The sequence below is a fragment of the Phyllostomus hastatus genome, unplaced genomic scaffold (genome assembly GCF_019186645.2).
Source record: "Phyllostomus hastatus isolate PE091 unplaced genomic scaffold, TTU_PhHast_1.1 phas_scaffold_755, whole genome shotgun sequence".
NCBI classification, from domain to species: Eukaryota; Metazoa; Chordata; class Mammalia; order Chiroptera; family Phyllostomidae; genus Phyllostomus; species Phyllostomus hastatus.
Genome location: NW_025334039.1, coordinates 11,525,297 through 11,540,311, shown reverse-complemented (window position 1 = coordinate 11,540,311; position 15,015 = coordinate 11,525,297). Strand labels below are relative to the sequence as shown.

The 15,015-nt window shown below is 38.7% G+C and overlaps 1 protein-coding gene across 2 annotated transcripts in view; it reads right to left on the bottom strand.

Annotated features, from left to right (window-relative positions):
* The window catches only part of FGD6 (FYVE, RhoGEF and PH domain containing 6), a 112,480-nt gene that overhangs the window by 32,159 nt on the left and 65,306 nt on the right, over positions 1-15,015 (bottom strand). For both annotated transcript variants that reach the window (XM_045826518.1, XM_045826519.1), the window contains exons 6-8: positions 14,005-14,156; positions 11,960-12,116; positions 9,374-9,461 (exon numbers count right to left, since the gene is read on the bottom strand). In XM_045826518.1, coding sequence (XP_045682474.1) covers positions 9,374-9,461; positions 11,960-12,116; positions 14,005-14,156 — 397 coding nt within the window. The remainder of the gene's footprint in view (positions 1-9,373; positions 9,462-11,959; positions 12,117-14,004; positions 14,157-15,015) is intronic.

The following is a 15,015-nucleotide window of genomic DNA, read 5'->3' as shown; positions in this document are numbered from 1 at the left end:
CTAAGTGAATGGTTCTATAGCGTTAAGCACCATTTTGTGCATGAATGCTAAACTGTGGGTTTCATGAAGACAAGGAGCCTGAATTAATTATCCCTATATCCCAGCACTTAGAACAATGTCTGGTGCATATTCAATGTATCCCGAATTTATGATGGACTGACACTCCCATTAGTGTTATCACTTTTTGCTTCATATTTTACTAAGCACTTGGAATGATATTTTGAGGGTCTAATTAAAAAGTGTTCTGGCCCTTCTCTAATTCTCTTGCTCCTTGAATATTAGCTCAATTCTGTTCCCTAAATTTGTGGCACACAGCTTACTCTTGAACGTACAGTAGTTGTCTAAGTTAGAAAAGTGACCTTTCTGGGCTCTCAGGCTCACAGATTTATGGCTGGGAAAGCAGGCCATGCTTTTCCGTGAATTAGAAAAGGCCATTTGTCCTGAGCTGAGGCAGACCCTCACAGGGGCACCCAACTTGGTGAGCAGAGTGCAGGCTGGACTTAGACTTCAGCAGGGGGGCATAACCGTATGAAGCAGCCCTGGTCTATCCTAGACTTTGATAAGTCTAGTCCTGAGGCTTAGAGAACTTCAGAACTAAACCTGACTCCAGGATCATTCCATGGCAGAATTTTGAAGCAATTCTTACAAAGGACAGAATCTCTCAGTCTCCTTCTAGCAGGACATACTAGCTAGGCATAGCTAGAATGCCCTTGGAGGAGTCAAAGCTATAGGTAATCTCCCAACAAAAGTAAACGTTCATTATTCTGAATTGGTTGAAACAACTGCTTTTCTTTGTGGACACATTTTCCAACGGTTAGGCCTGCCATTTTATCAAGTGAGAATCTCCAATGTACAGAAATGACCTTGGCACAGTCAAGCCTCCCTTAAAGAAGCTCTCCACTGCCCTGATTGTCAACAAAGAGCAAATTTAGGTCTACAGAGATTAGTATATTTTACTACCCAGAGAACAACCAAGGGAAGAATAAAGTAAATATCAGCTCCAAAGTGAATTCAAATTTAACCAAATTTCAGTTTTACATCCAACTGGAACAGTTCCTGATGCGAGCCCTGATTCTGAGAAACACTAAGAGGGAAGCTCCAGCAAGAGTCAGCTTGTCAGACCTGTGGCAAGGCAGGTTCTAGCAATAAAGGCATCTGACTATCTGCAGGGAATCTGGGTCAAACCTACGCTGAAAAGTGAAAAAGAATGGCTTCACAATAATGTCCATGGGCAGAATTCAGGGGGAATCTGCAAACTTGGACGGGCAAAAATAAACAAGTATTTTCACTAACCTCTAAGTGAAATATAGAATTTCCTTCTATTATGGATGTAGGCAACAAACCACAGTATTGTCAACGATACCAGTGACTCTGTCACCATAAAAACCACATTTTTTGAATACCACATTACAATTGTTGCAGACATCTCAAAATACTGTTTACTCTCACCATTACCTCAAATTTGATCAGGGCAGTTATAAGTCCACCACCAGGTCTTTTTATTTACTGCATACTAAAAAGTGCATGTAATATACTATGTCACACTTCAAAGTTATTTTAATAACTTCATTTCATCCCAATTGGTTTCCTTTTAATCTTATGCATTTTATTCTGTAATTTTTAAAATTATTCTGAGAAGAGATCCATTAGGCTTCATCAGATTGCAAAAGGGATCCAGGAAAAACAAACAAAACAATAAGAACCCCTGTTCTTGAAAGAAAGTGAGATTACATTTAAAAGCTATAATTTAATAAAACAAGCAGATAAAACATCTTCTCTCTTATATTATAATAAAATCTTCTCACAGTATTAAAATCATGGATATAATTTGTTAAATACCATCTCTCAAAATACCTTATTCACAACTACAATTAAAAATTAATTACAACACAACAAGAGCTGAGGTCATTGCAACAAAAATTCTGAATATCATCACCCTCCTATTTTACACAAAGGAAACTACCTTGTAACAGGGTCTTTGGGGTCCCCAGAAACTCAATACTTTGGCTGGTGCCCAGGACAACCCTACCTTTCAAGTTCTGCCCTAGAAAAATTGTTAGAAGACTTTTGGTACAAACAATTCTCCCTGAGCTTTAAAACAAATACTTGCCTAGCAGAAGCTTTTTTTCTTCAGTACGGGTTTTATTTTTAAGTCATGCATTAATTTGATCCTGATCTTTTTTACCAATCTGCTTATTAGCCTATTCATAGCTCAAATTTATAACTTCAGAACACTAGAACAGATGTTTTTAATATATTTTCTACCAACATGGGAAATCCTAGATGTCTAAAACCTAGAGAGAGTTAATACCATCCCAGACTAACGGCAAAGATTATAGGAAAAGTAATATAATATGTTATTAAAGTCATTTATAACAGAAATATTTAAATAAGATCAAAGAAAGTACCTGATCCAAATTTAATCAAAGTTCAAAGGAATGTTTTCTTCTCAAATATCTAAGTGGAAAAGATATTTCATAGGAATTTTTAAATTATATTTTTCATTATGTTTTCTCCACCATGATCCTCACTGATTCAACCTGTTTCAACACCAAATGTAGTAACTTTCCACAAATGAAAGCATTCTTATTTTAAAAAAAATTATATTACATATAACACAGAGACAAAAGAAATTTAAAAAGGCATGTCATTTCTAGATGGTATAAAATGAAGAACATTTTTAAAAAAATAATATTTACATATTTTTAATAGGCACAAAAGATCTCTTCAAAGAAAAAAAGTGACCCTTACAAACATAAGTCCTCAAATATACTCACTGAAACAAATGACAAGATCAATATAATTTTTAGGAATTGCCATGAGGAAGAGTTTGGCGGCAGCCTGAACGGCTGAGTGTGGCCCCGAAGGGAGGGAAGCGCTGTGAGCTCCATCGGGGCAGGGATCACTGCCGTGTTATCTGCCAGTGTGCACAGGTGTCCGGCTCAGGGCCAGCTCATACAAATATTTGTCCAGAGAGCTAGTGATTGATTAACGGGAGAGGGAATCTGGCCTTCAAGGATAGGTTTCAGGAAAGACTACGAAACCTACAAGAGCAAAGGAAAATAAAGCTTGGGCACTTTGGGGTTATAAACTGCAGCCTTTATACTGTGGATAAGTTCCCCGCCCCCTAAAATAGGGACTTATTTTTATAGCAGTTTTACATTCACAATGAAACTGAAAGGAATGGAGATTTCCCATATGCCCCCTGCCCCAAACATGCATGTCCTAGTCTACCATCAACATTCTCCACTAGTGATGCATTTGTTACAATGGATGATCTTACATTGATACATCATAATCACTCAAATCCACAGTTTACATTAAGGTTCATTCTTGGTAATGTAGATATTATGGCTTTGGACAAATGTATAATGGCATGAATCTATCATCATGGTAGAATAAGTCTGTTTTCAACTTTGTAATAAGCAGAATAAAAGTATGTCTGGTATATATACACGCACACACACAAGGAATAAAAGTATCTATATCTGCTCCCAGTTCCTGGCACAGAGCTCCTGAAATCCTTGTAATTTAATAAGGGATATGAGCACTGGAAATACCTCTTTTTCTAATAGCAGGCCTTTGACCCTAGTTCTGACACGGAGCTCCTAAATGCCTCTCTTAGGTTATTGGAGTGTCTTCTGACCTAATGAGGTAACTTCCGATGAGCTGTTGAACAGCTCCTACATGAAGCTGGTCACCAGAGGATTGAGCCATGATCAGAAGCTTGGAACTTTCAGCCCCACTTTCCATCCTACAAGAAGGGGAGAAGGGACAGAAGGGGTAGAAAGAAGGTAGGGGTGGAGTTAATAATGGATCGTGTCTACATAATGTAGTCTCCATTAAAAATCCCAAACTGCAGGGTTTGGTGAGCTTCCGTGTCGCTGACCACAAGGAAGTCCCGGGAGAGCAGCGTGCCTGGAGAGGGCACAGAGTTCTGAGACCCTTCCCACATACCTCGCCCTGTGTATCTCTTCCATCTGGAGTTTCACCAGCATCCTTTATCACATGTTTTCATAAGAAACTTGTAAACCTAAATAAATTTCCCTGAGTTCTGTGAACCATTTCTAGCAAATTATCAAACCCAAGGAGGGGGTCATGGGAACCCAGATTTATAGTTGGTTGGTTAGAAATACAGGTGACAACCTGGAACAGGCAATTGACATCTGAAACGTGGGACGGGGGCAGCCTTAGAGGATTCAGCCCTTAATCTGTAGGATCTGACACTATCTGTAGGCAGATAGTGTCAGAATTGCATTAACTTGTAGGATGCCTGGCTGGTATCAAAGAGAATTGCTTGGTGTGCGGGGGGGCGGTGGGGGGGGGAGGAGGGCCACACACCTGGTGTCCTTGGAGGAGGAATGAAAGGATGACTGGGGGCATGGTAAGAGGTAGCATAACCATTAGGAAGATATTGCCACAATCTGGCCTGAGTTAAGAAAGGCCTGGCCTGGAGCACGACAGGGGAAATGGGAATAGCAGGAAGCAAAGGCAGAGGAAAAACTGGTCTGCAGATCCTATGGGGAAGGAAAGATGAAGAAAGGGAAGTCTTTCAGAGTCCTTTCCACAAATTTGTCCCGGGGTGACTGGAAGATTGTTTTTATTCTTAAAAGCATTTCATCCATCCATCCATCAAACATTCCTTGGCACCACTGCACAGGGCTTCTCAACCTTATAAACAGAAACAAGATTTGTTTCCCTAAGCCTTTCAGTTTATTGAGTCCCTGTTCATGTGCCAGAATCCATGCCAGACACCGAATTAGGATGATAAAGGCAGACTTGACCCTGAAGAGATGGAGAGATGAAGAAGGAAATAAGCAGTGGTGAAAAATTAATGCTGCTCCTGTAACTGTGTCTGTCTGTTTTCTTCCACGGCTTCCTCTCTGCTGCCCTGGTTCCCCGATCTCCCAACTGCAAATAGGTTCTGGGCCCCACACACTTTAAAGATGTAGCTAGATCAACTGGCCTTGAGGAGCCAATCAATATAAGGGCAAAATTTGTAAGTTTTTCTGCTTAAATTTAAAAGTTTCCTTCTTAAATTTACTTTTTTGTTTGTTTTTTTGAATTGTAAGCTGAACCATTCCAATACAATATATGCTTTTTCTTTGATCCTATTTTGAGCTGACTTTTAAAAAATACTACCAAGAATTCAGTTGGGAGTATTTACTACAATGAACAAATGGCAGCCTAAGTAAAATACCTAACTAGAAAAGCACCCAATTATCACCTGGAGGAAACACGCAAGACAATAAGATGGTTGTTCTCACTGTATGGGCAGGGCTCCTGTGTCTGGGAATTTCCACTCACCTTTTTCTAAGAAAGATTCCAAAAGGAGCTATCCTATCTTCCTGCCTCATCTCTGCATTTCTCAATCTTCCCTTCCCAAGACACGGAGCAGGCACAAATCTACTTACACTGAGTCAGGCAGGAATCCTTCCCCTTCTCTGCCTTAAACTCATTAATAAATCAAAGTTGTCAGGGGTGCCTCACATAGTCTCACTCCTCCTCTCTTCTCCAGTATATTCTGTGCACTTGGAATTACTCCAAATTATAAAACGGAAATAAAAGTACTTACCTCACAAGGTTGTTCCCAGGATAAGTATTTGAGCTTATTTGTCCAAAGCTGAGGACTGAGTTAACATGCTTTAGATACAAACTTCAGACTTAAAATCCAATTTCTAAACATCTAAGTGCATGGACAGGCGCACTTAGCAGAAATATCGTGCAAAAGTAGGGAGCCATTAGAATATCACAAAAGATGAGTACTAGAAATCAGAATTTTAAATAAAAATAAAACAAACCCTTAGCATCAACTCCCTTATTTCCTCAGGATTTTGTGATCATATCATACTGTTACGGGAAAGGGGGCCTGGCCCTGGGCGGGTCTGCCTAGGGCCAGCTGGTAGCGCGTGGGTTCTTGACTTCGTGTAGGAAAGATTTCACAACACAAGCCCAGGTGATTTTTGAAAGCATATTTATTAAAGCTGAGGATGGTGAAACAAAGAAGGGCTTAGGATATTGGAAACAACAGGAGAGAGACTAGGTGGGGCTGCTTTGGCTCTCCAGAAACGTTACAGGAAAGAAATGAGCCTTGGTGGGACTGTTTCAGCTCAGTATAAAGTCAGAGAGGAAGGGGGCCTTGGGGACAGGGTCTGAGGGTTAGCCCAGGGCAAGCTGCTGCTGCCCACTGCTCCCTGGTTGCAAGCCTCAAGGGGTGCCTTAGGGTTTAGGCGATGCGTGCCTGTGGGGGAAGAAGTGGGTGGGAGAGAAAGGCACAGGCATGCTCCTGGGAGGAAGTGTGTGCCCAGGGACCTTTGATTTGAGGGGTTTTAAAGGCTGGGAATCTAGGGGAGGTACTGGGGGAGGATCTCAGTAAAATATTCATCAGCTTTATGTTGATATGGCAAAATGAGATTTACTCCCTTAACTTCATCTGTCCTTGGGTGTGGATGGCAAACGGCACTAATTGAATTTCTGCTATCTCCCTGAGTAGAGAGATTTAAACTATTTACCCTCTGGTTGCGGAGGAGAAGTACAAACCATTTATTTAGAAGTATCCTTGGTTTAGGAAAGATAGGACTTACTAGATGGCTGCAAACTGCTTGTTTAACTATGTCTCATTTTCCCTATTCCCCCTTTCTGCTTGTTCTGGCTTACTAGCCTGTTTCACTGCTATTTGTGTTGCTTCAGGCGGGACTGTTCATCTCTCTGAAACTATCTGTCTCACTGTTTTCCTTTAGGCTAAAGATACTTTTGTGAAAGGGATGTTTTAAATCTAGCTTAAAACCAACTACAATTATTTCTGAAAAAGCTTCCAAGGTATCCAAAATTAACCCAGATATATTGGGGTATACTAAATTATTAGTAAAAGATTCACTCCTTAACCTCAAAAAGTTTTTAATTAAATTAAGAAATCAATATTCAAATCATACAAACATCACCCAATTCACAAGGCATCAGATAGATATTTATACCAAGTCCCAGTTCGTTCACTGACACTAAGGATCAAGGAGAACTGGAGTGATCAGAAACGGCTTCGAGGGGGACAGAGGACTTCAGGTCAGGGTTCGTGGAAGACAAAAATTTGAATAAATGGCAGAAAAGGCACAGGATATGAAATCTATGTTATTTCTTTACAAAGTCTATGTTCTTTCTTTCACTTTAGTCCTGACTTTTTAACCCTGAACAAGCCATTTACAACTTTACCCTTCAATCAATCCACAAATACTGAGGGTTTACTACATACAAGTGCATTGCTTAAATAATACAGACTTTTCCAATTTAACAAAGAAGGAAACAGATTTAAGATTAAACAAGAGACAGCTCAAAATGAAAAATGACCCCAAGCTCACATTATATTGGTTATGAAACAAATAAAACGTTTTCTTCAAGAGAATTTTTAGCCCTGGCTGGCGTAGCTCAGTGGATTGAGCTCAGGCTAGGAACCACAGTGTCCCAGGTTCGATTCCCAGACAGGGTATATGCCTGGGTTGCAGGCCATAACCCCCAGCAACCGCACATTGAAGTTTCTCTGTCTCTCTCTCTCTCTCCCCCTCCCTTCCCTCTCTAAAAATAAATAAATAAATAAAAATCTTAAAAAAAGAGAGAGAATTTTTAAACGTGCATTTGCTATTTCACCATTAATCAATTAAAATCAAACTCAGCATGAAACCTAAATTAAATCAATGTGTTAACTTTTTTTACTTAGATCAGTCATAGTGTGGGGGAAAATATTTTTACATGAAAATTTCGTAACCTTGCTCTGTCCCTCTTGCAAATCATAGCTTTTAAAACCACAGTTGTCTTTTGCCACTAAAAACAGTACTAAATTCCACAGCTGTAGAAATAGCCTAAGCCGTTCAATAGCTCATTTATGATACAGCACTGAATTTATCTAGCAAAAACACAACACACGCATGGGTACTTCCTTTTGTCCTGTGTATTCTAAATCTCATCCAAAAGCAAAGGAAAGAAAGTACAGATGGACAGGATATCCTCAAATTATTCCGTTTGACTTATGTCATTCCAGTGAAAAATCTAGAGCCCAATTCACAGTTAGAAATTCAAATTAAGTAAAAAGACTTAGGGTAGCAAGCCCTGGGGCTGAAAGACATGCCTTCTTAGCCTTCCTTATCAACAGTTTGTCTTTCACTAGGCCAGCTGAGAAGACAGAAAGCCTTTGCCTAAAGGGAAGCAGGAAAATCCTGGCTTTCCAAGATTCACCTACTTCATTCCAATACCGCTCTCAGTTTAAGAGAAAGAGAGATTAGGTTAAGGATAAAAGCATGTATGCCATCTCTTAAGAACACTAACAGAAACCATCTATCTGCATAACATTATCACAGATAATACCATAAAAAAGAAAAAAACAAAAAGAAAAAAGAAAAATAATAAAAACAAATACAACAGATTAAATTTAGAGTTGTGGTGGCATTCCAGTATAATTGTCTACTTTGACCAACTTCTTAAGGCACATTAGGTACATCTATTAAGTCACTGCACATCCAGTACATTTCAGCAAATACTCCAGAGGACCTGTGTGTTGGGTACTGTGCTTGGTACTGAGACTATACTAGCTTTTTTGTGATATCAAACCACTTAATCTCTAAAAGCCTGTTATCTTATCTGTGTAAATAATATGCAGTGATATACATATTATTATGCATATTATGTAGTGGCTATGATGGAGGTTTAAAGAGTCAATGAATATAAAGTCTTTAGCACAATGTGTGCTCTCACTCAAATCCCAGTTTTTTAAAAACATTTTTCTCCTTCTTATTTCCCATTCTACCATTAGAGTGTAAACCAGAAAGACATAGCCTTGTAATGTTGAAGCTCACAGTCAAGCAGAAGATATAGACAACAATGACCAGACACAACAATGATGATAATGATGATGGTGGTGGTTGGTTATGAGGACACCACTGCCATTAAGTACTAAGAGCAGCGAGTGCTTATTTAGAACACACTATGACCAAAGCACTATTCTAAGCACACAGTTCATTAGTCAGTCCTTGTAACAACCCTCTGAAGTGCCTACGGCTGTGAGAGTGGATACACATTCATGTGGGAAGGAGCCTCTAAACCTCATTCTTGAGTGGCTGGGAAAGTACCTTCTTAGGGTTAATAACATTAATCAGGTAAAATGATGCAGGGTTGTGGGGCTGGGATTGTAAAAGAAGTTCTGAGCAAAATAATTGAGATGTATAAATGCCCAAAGCAGAGAATGAGCACAGGGATGACCAGAGAACTAAAAGAAGTTAGGTTCAGGCAATGTACATGCAAGGTTCTAAGCAATCTGTAAATCCATACAGTAGTTAAAGGGGTTACTGGAGTGACAGGAAAAGAGAGGCAAACTGCGAGAGATGCCCACCTGTTAGCAGCAGCCTGTACTGGGGGATCCTCTGAACTGGCTTGAGCAGGTAGTGCTTGAGGGCCAGATTAGCACAGCGGGGGCTCATCTGAAAGGAAAAGGCATCCAAAGTAAACACAAGCATTGTTCTAAGGAGCAGGGGACCCAGTTCAGGTGCCCAGGAAGTCAAATTTTAAATAGCCAGCAGCTCTGGAAGGGGGTTCACGGAGAAACTCTTGACAGCTGCTGCAATGCTGAGACTGAAACCATAGCCAATTCACCATAGCTCACCCTCCCCCATAGGTAAATCTTTCAAATCACTGACTCATTGGGAAAACTTGTTCACAGCCCCATCACAGAGGGTGGCGGCTGCAGTCTGCACCCTAGGCCAATTAGAACCTGTGCTACTCAGAGGCTACCACTTAGGAGAGCCTCTACCAATGCATTCATAAACATACACAAACCTCTGGACCAGGAAGAAAATGCATGGCCCCCAAATAAGGTGGCCGAAATAAAGCCATCTTTATTTCGATTGGGAATTGGATTCAAACAATAGTCACAGACTATCAATATAATCATAATAACAATGCGTGGTAGTGGAGACATTATAGAAATTAAAGATAACCTAAAAAGCAGCCTTGCTAAACATCCTTTCTCTAATAGGCCTGCAGAATATAAAACCCTTTCTCAGATGATGAGCTGTAAAAGACAGCCCCCAAATCACAGTGGCTATAAAAACATTTGATACAGAACCATTCTGACTTGACCCCAAGGCCATTAGATTCTGCCTTTAAAGCTCATTTCCTTAGTATGTACAACAGACATGTCTGCTCATTCCTAAGCCCCGCCTCCATTCTCCAACACAGGTATTTACTGTGAGGTGGTGTCAAAATGGCCAACTGAAAATGTCCCTCATTCAAAGATATCCTGTGCTTCTTATATAGTTCAAGTGGGTGGGGAAGAATTTTTCCACATTTGTTCAGACTGTTTTCTCTGTTTCTAAATATGCACCTCCAGGGTCTGGTACACAAAATAATAATGAAATCATAATGATAGTGCATGTTAAGAAAGCATCTATCACGCAAGCATCATTAACCAGAGAGCAGACAGCTAACTTTCGCCTGCCTTATGTTTTCTTTTGCTGCCAAGGCAACAGAACAACTCGTTTGACCTGATGAAAACCTGGGTCAATTGTCAATTCCATAAATATGTACATCACACTTCCCTTCTTAATGGCATCAGTAGGGAAGTATAGGAAAAGAGGATAAGGAACAATTTTAAAGTTTAATTATTTGCTTTTTTTTCAAAAAGCATATGCTATTAATTTAAAATAAATTTAATTCATTTCTACACAGCCCTGTTTTTTTTAAAAACTGCATTGTCTCACAATGCTGTTTGAAACCTGCAGAATAAATTAGAAATGAGAAAGAAAAGGGAATCCTTGTTTTTCTTTTGAATTGCTTTTTGGCAAACTGTTTTTGATAATTATTTTACAGACTAAAAATTAACACACGATCTGGTTATTCTCTTGCCTAATGTACAAATTAGAAATCAGCAATATCTAATTTTCTAGTTTTGTGTGACTGGAATTCACAAAATTTTTAGTTTCAAAACAGAGAAATAATCACTAAGATATTATAGGAATTTTACGCCAAATTAGGGGAGGAGACTTAAGTAAAATTTTAGTTAAAAACTGATTCTTTAAAAAGACGCCTTGTATCATTTTATCACCAATCAAATCAGGCTTGTACCCTCACAGCTTTGAGTCAAAACACAAAGCTTTGGCAATAAACATATTATTCGATTTTCTTAATGTTGACACTAAAACTGTGTTATTCATTTATCTAAAGGGAAACAAGTTATATTTCCCATCCATGGCTGCAGATTAATTGTTAGACGAATAAAGGGAAGGCCCTGGTCAAGCAGCTCAGTTGGTTAGATACACGAAGGTTGAAGGTTTGATCTTGGGTCAGGTCACATATAAGCAGCAACCGATGAATGCAAAATTAAGAGAAACAACAAATCCGTGTTTCTCTCTCTCTGCCCCACCCCCCGTAAAAAAAATAAATAAAAAGAATTAAAAAAAGAAGGAGAAGAAAGGGAAAGGTTAAGTTAAAAATAAGGAATGTTCCCTGGAGTAGTCAAATTCCTGGAGACAGAAAGCAGAGGAGGGTGCCAGGGGCTGTGGGGAGCAGACAACGAGGGGTTAGTTGTTGTCAAAAGCGTGTGGCTTCAGTTGTTCACAATGACAACAGTTCTGGAGGTTGGCTGCATAACAAAGTGAACGTACTTAACACGACTGCAGGTACACTTAAAAATGGTTAAGTGTACCATTTTTAAAAACTCTTATTTTGTGTGTATTTTACCACAAATTAAAAAAAAGACTCATTAAAATATTCTAAAGTACAATGATAGATTTCCAAAACTGAGTCTTGTAGACACTGTTCAAGTTCTCACTATTTAATGTGTTCAATTCCCTCTTTGATTTTGAAGGGATTACATTTTAATACCTTTTTTGTCTGCAAGGTTTACTTTCAATGACTGCAAGTTATTAAAACTCTAAAAGCAAGCAAACGGAAGCTCAACACTAGATGGTAGGAAAAATACCTCAAATTCTCTAACAACAGTAGCAAATCCTGGGTTTTTCTTGCACTGCTCATCCAGCAAAGCTATATTCTTATCAAATTCTTTGATGTATGTGGAATACATTTTTAGATATGGCCCCTTCTTTACAAAGATATCAGCAAGCCTTTGTTGTTCTGTCCTAGAGAAGAGAGACACAAAAATATAAAAAGAGTCATTAATGTGTACAAAACATATCCAATGAGCAGAGTCCCATATTCAAGCCATCGGCTTATCTTTTTTCTCTTCTTGTGAGACACTTCCTCAAATGCCTGCTCTTCTCCATTTCCATTGCCACCATCACACCTTGCCTGGGCTCGGCCAGCAAGAAGGTCTCCTGCTTCTACCATTTCATTCTTCTGTCCAGCCACAAAGTCTAAAAACATACATTATAGGCCTCAGTGGCACTTAGCAGAGAAACAAACTCCTTATCTGGCTTTACGGAGCCCCACAGGAGCCACTGCTCCTATTTTTCTGACCCTTCTCACCCTTCTCTTCCTCCTCCTCATTACTCCCCAACCACACTGGCCTTCTTCATATTCTTTTGACATACGGAGTCCATAATCACTTTTAAAATCTTTTACTAATGGTTCCACATGCCTGATAATATATGGATCCCAGGCTGGCGGCTCCTTTTTGTTCAGATGTCAGTTTCAATGCTCTGCCTTCTTTAGGTGGCCTTCTTTGGCCACCCAATCTTCATTCACTAATACATGTTTCTATTTTATGTATATGCAGATCAGAAACTGCTTCTAATATTTTTTGTAGATTTGTCTGATGCTTCCCCCCACCGAAATGTCTGCTCCATAAGAGCAAAAGCCTTGCATGTTTTGTGTGCTATGATATGCGTAGCATAGCGTTCTTAGAGTGCTGACTAGCACACAGTAGGTATTCAAATTTATTGAACACAGAAATGAAAGATTTTATTGTTATTAAAAGCCAATGTTAAAATAAATGTTATTTCAGAAAGTCTACTAAAACCAAAGAATATGTCTTGATTAAAAGATACCTAAAACTATTTTATTAAGTAGAAAATATATTATCTAAGGATTAGAATAGTTTTGTTAGTAATAAATATACCTTTCATCATAATTACTGTTTTAGCTGTCTCTTGTTAGTCTGTCTCTTAAGTACGCTTAATATTTTAACACGGAACATCTATAGATCTAAATGCAAGCAAAACTTCAGTGCAAGCAAAAATTATATTTAAGCCTCCACTTAGTTGCATAAATATGCACATCTTAAGTCACCGAAGATTATTTTTAAGAAAATTTTTATAAGAATGATGAAGTATGTACAGGAACTACTTAGAAATACATTTTATTTAGGCATTCCTCAGTCCTTAAGTCTGTATTATTCTACACTTAAACTGCAGCTAGGTATTAATTGCTCATCTAGCATATTTTCTCAACAAGCAGAGGCATGATATTTCCAAAACAGGTAGTGATATTTTTCTGGATTATATACAAAGACAATTTAGAGGGAAATTATGATTATGAAAGCATGTGATACTGTTTTGTTACTCAAATCATTTTGGCTTCCTTATGGACTTCAGCAATAAATTCAGTTCCCTAGCCCAAACTTTCCACATCTTTCCAAAGCTGTCGCCAAAGTTTCTACTTACTCGCTACACCCTGTGGAAGCTGCTAGCTTTCTGGTATCCTGTACCTGTTCTGAAATCTACGGCATCTACAATGATTTCAGATATGTAAATTTTCTAAACCAACCAATCAAATCATCAAATTATCTCAGGAAATGGCCTCTTTCCCAAAATGCAAAGGGAGCTTCATGACTTGAAGCTCCAGAAAAGATAGACAAAACACGAATTTTTCCCAATGTGAAAATATCAATTAAACTCCCTCTATCTCAAAAATCTTTTTTTCTTTTGTTTTTCTTCATTGTTCAATCTCAAAAATCTTGATTACCAAAGGTTACCTATAAAAAGTTAAACTGGCTGATTATGGGCCCTTCTTCATTATGGCTTCATCTAAAATTGGAAACCTTGGGAAAGTTGGTTAGTCCATGTTTACCAGTTCAACATTCTTTCCTCCAGTTCCTTCAAGAGATCCCGGTTCAGCTCATACAGCTGAGGCAAGTAGTACAGGATCTGATTGAGGATCCGGTCCTCAATCACTGGTTTCCCAAGTTGTCTGGAAGCATGGGCTACAGCATCCCGGAAATCCTATCATAGTTCAGAGGACGAAAAACAATATATTTACACATATAAGCTGATAAAACCTTCTTTCCCTAGTCACCACATACCCTAAAACAACATAATTTACAAAACTGTGTCCCCTTGTAGACTTAAAAGTTGAAAAGCACCCACTTCCTTCTATTCCACTTACCTAGGCAGAAATTAAAAAAAAAAACAAAAAAACATCGAGCAACTGGGGTAGAGATTTGGTTTTAAATCAGACTGTGTGATATTGCTCTTAAATCTCTTAGTCTGATCTCCAAACTTAGCAATTATCCTAAGGGTAGGTCTAGAAAGCGTGTTGCAACTCTGAGTAGCCTAAATTATTCCAATACAGCAATATGAACACAATCTATTTATTTTAAAAGTCCCCAGGAAATCTTAACTAATTTTATTCTGGAAGAATCCCTTTGCCTACTTCCAGTAATCATTTCCCAACAACCAAAGCACTCTAGGTGAGGCATGTGGAGGGTGGCGCAGATTTGATGCTCTGAGAACACTGGGTCTAAGGCTTCCCTCCTGACTTAGTTTCCTTGAGGCAGCCTGATTTTCCTCAGATTTCTCATTATTGAAAATAAAGCTAAAGAACAATGCATTTCATCGGTATCAAAGTAATTTGAACACAACAATTTTCTTGCAGAGAGGTTTCATCTTATTGGACATTTTTTATTCATTAGTTACAGAAAAATGAAACTGTCCAAAATAGTATATAAGAGGGAAATCTAAGTATGGTTGGGGCAGAAAAATAACGTTTCTGAAGAAAACCAATGACAATCTCCTAACAATGACTGTGACGATGTTTTTCTAGGTTGCTTTTGTTTCTGTTTTCAGGGAGGGAAGCACAATA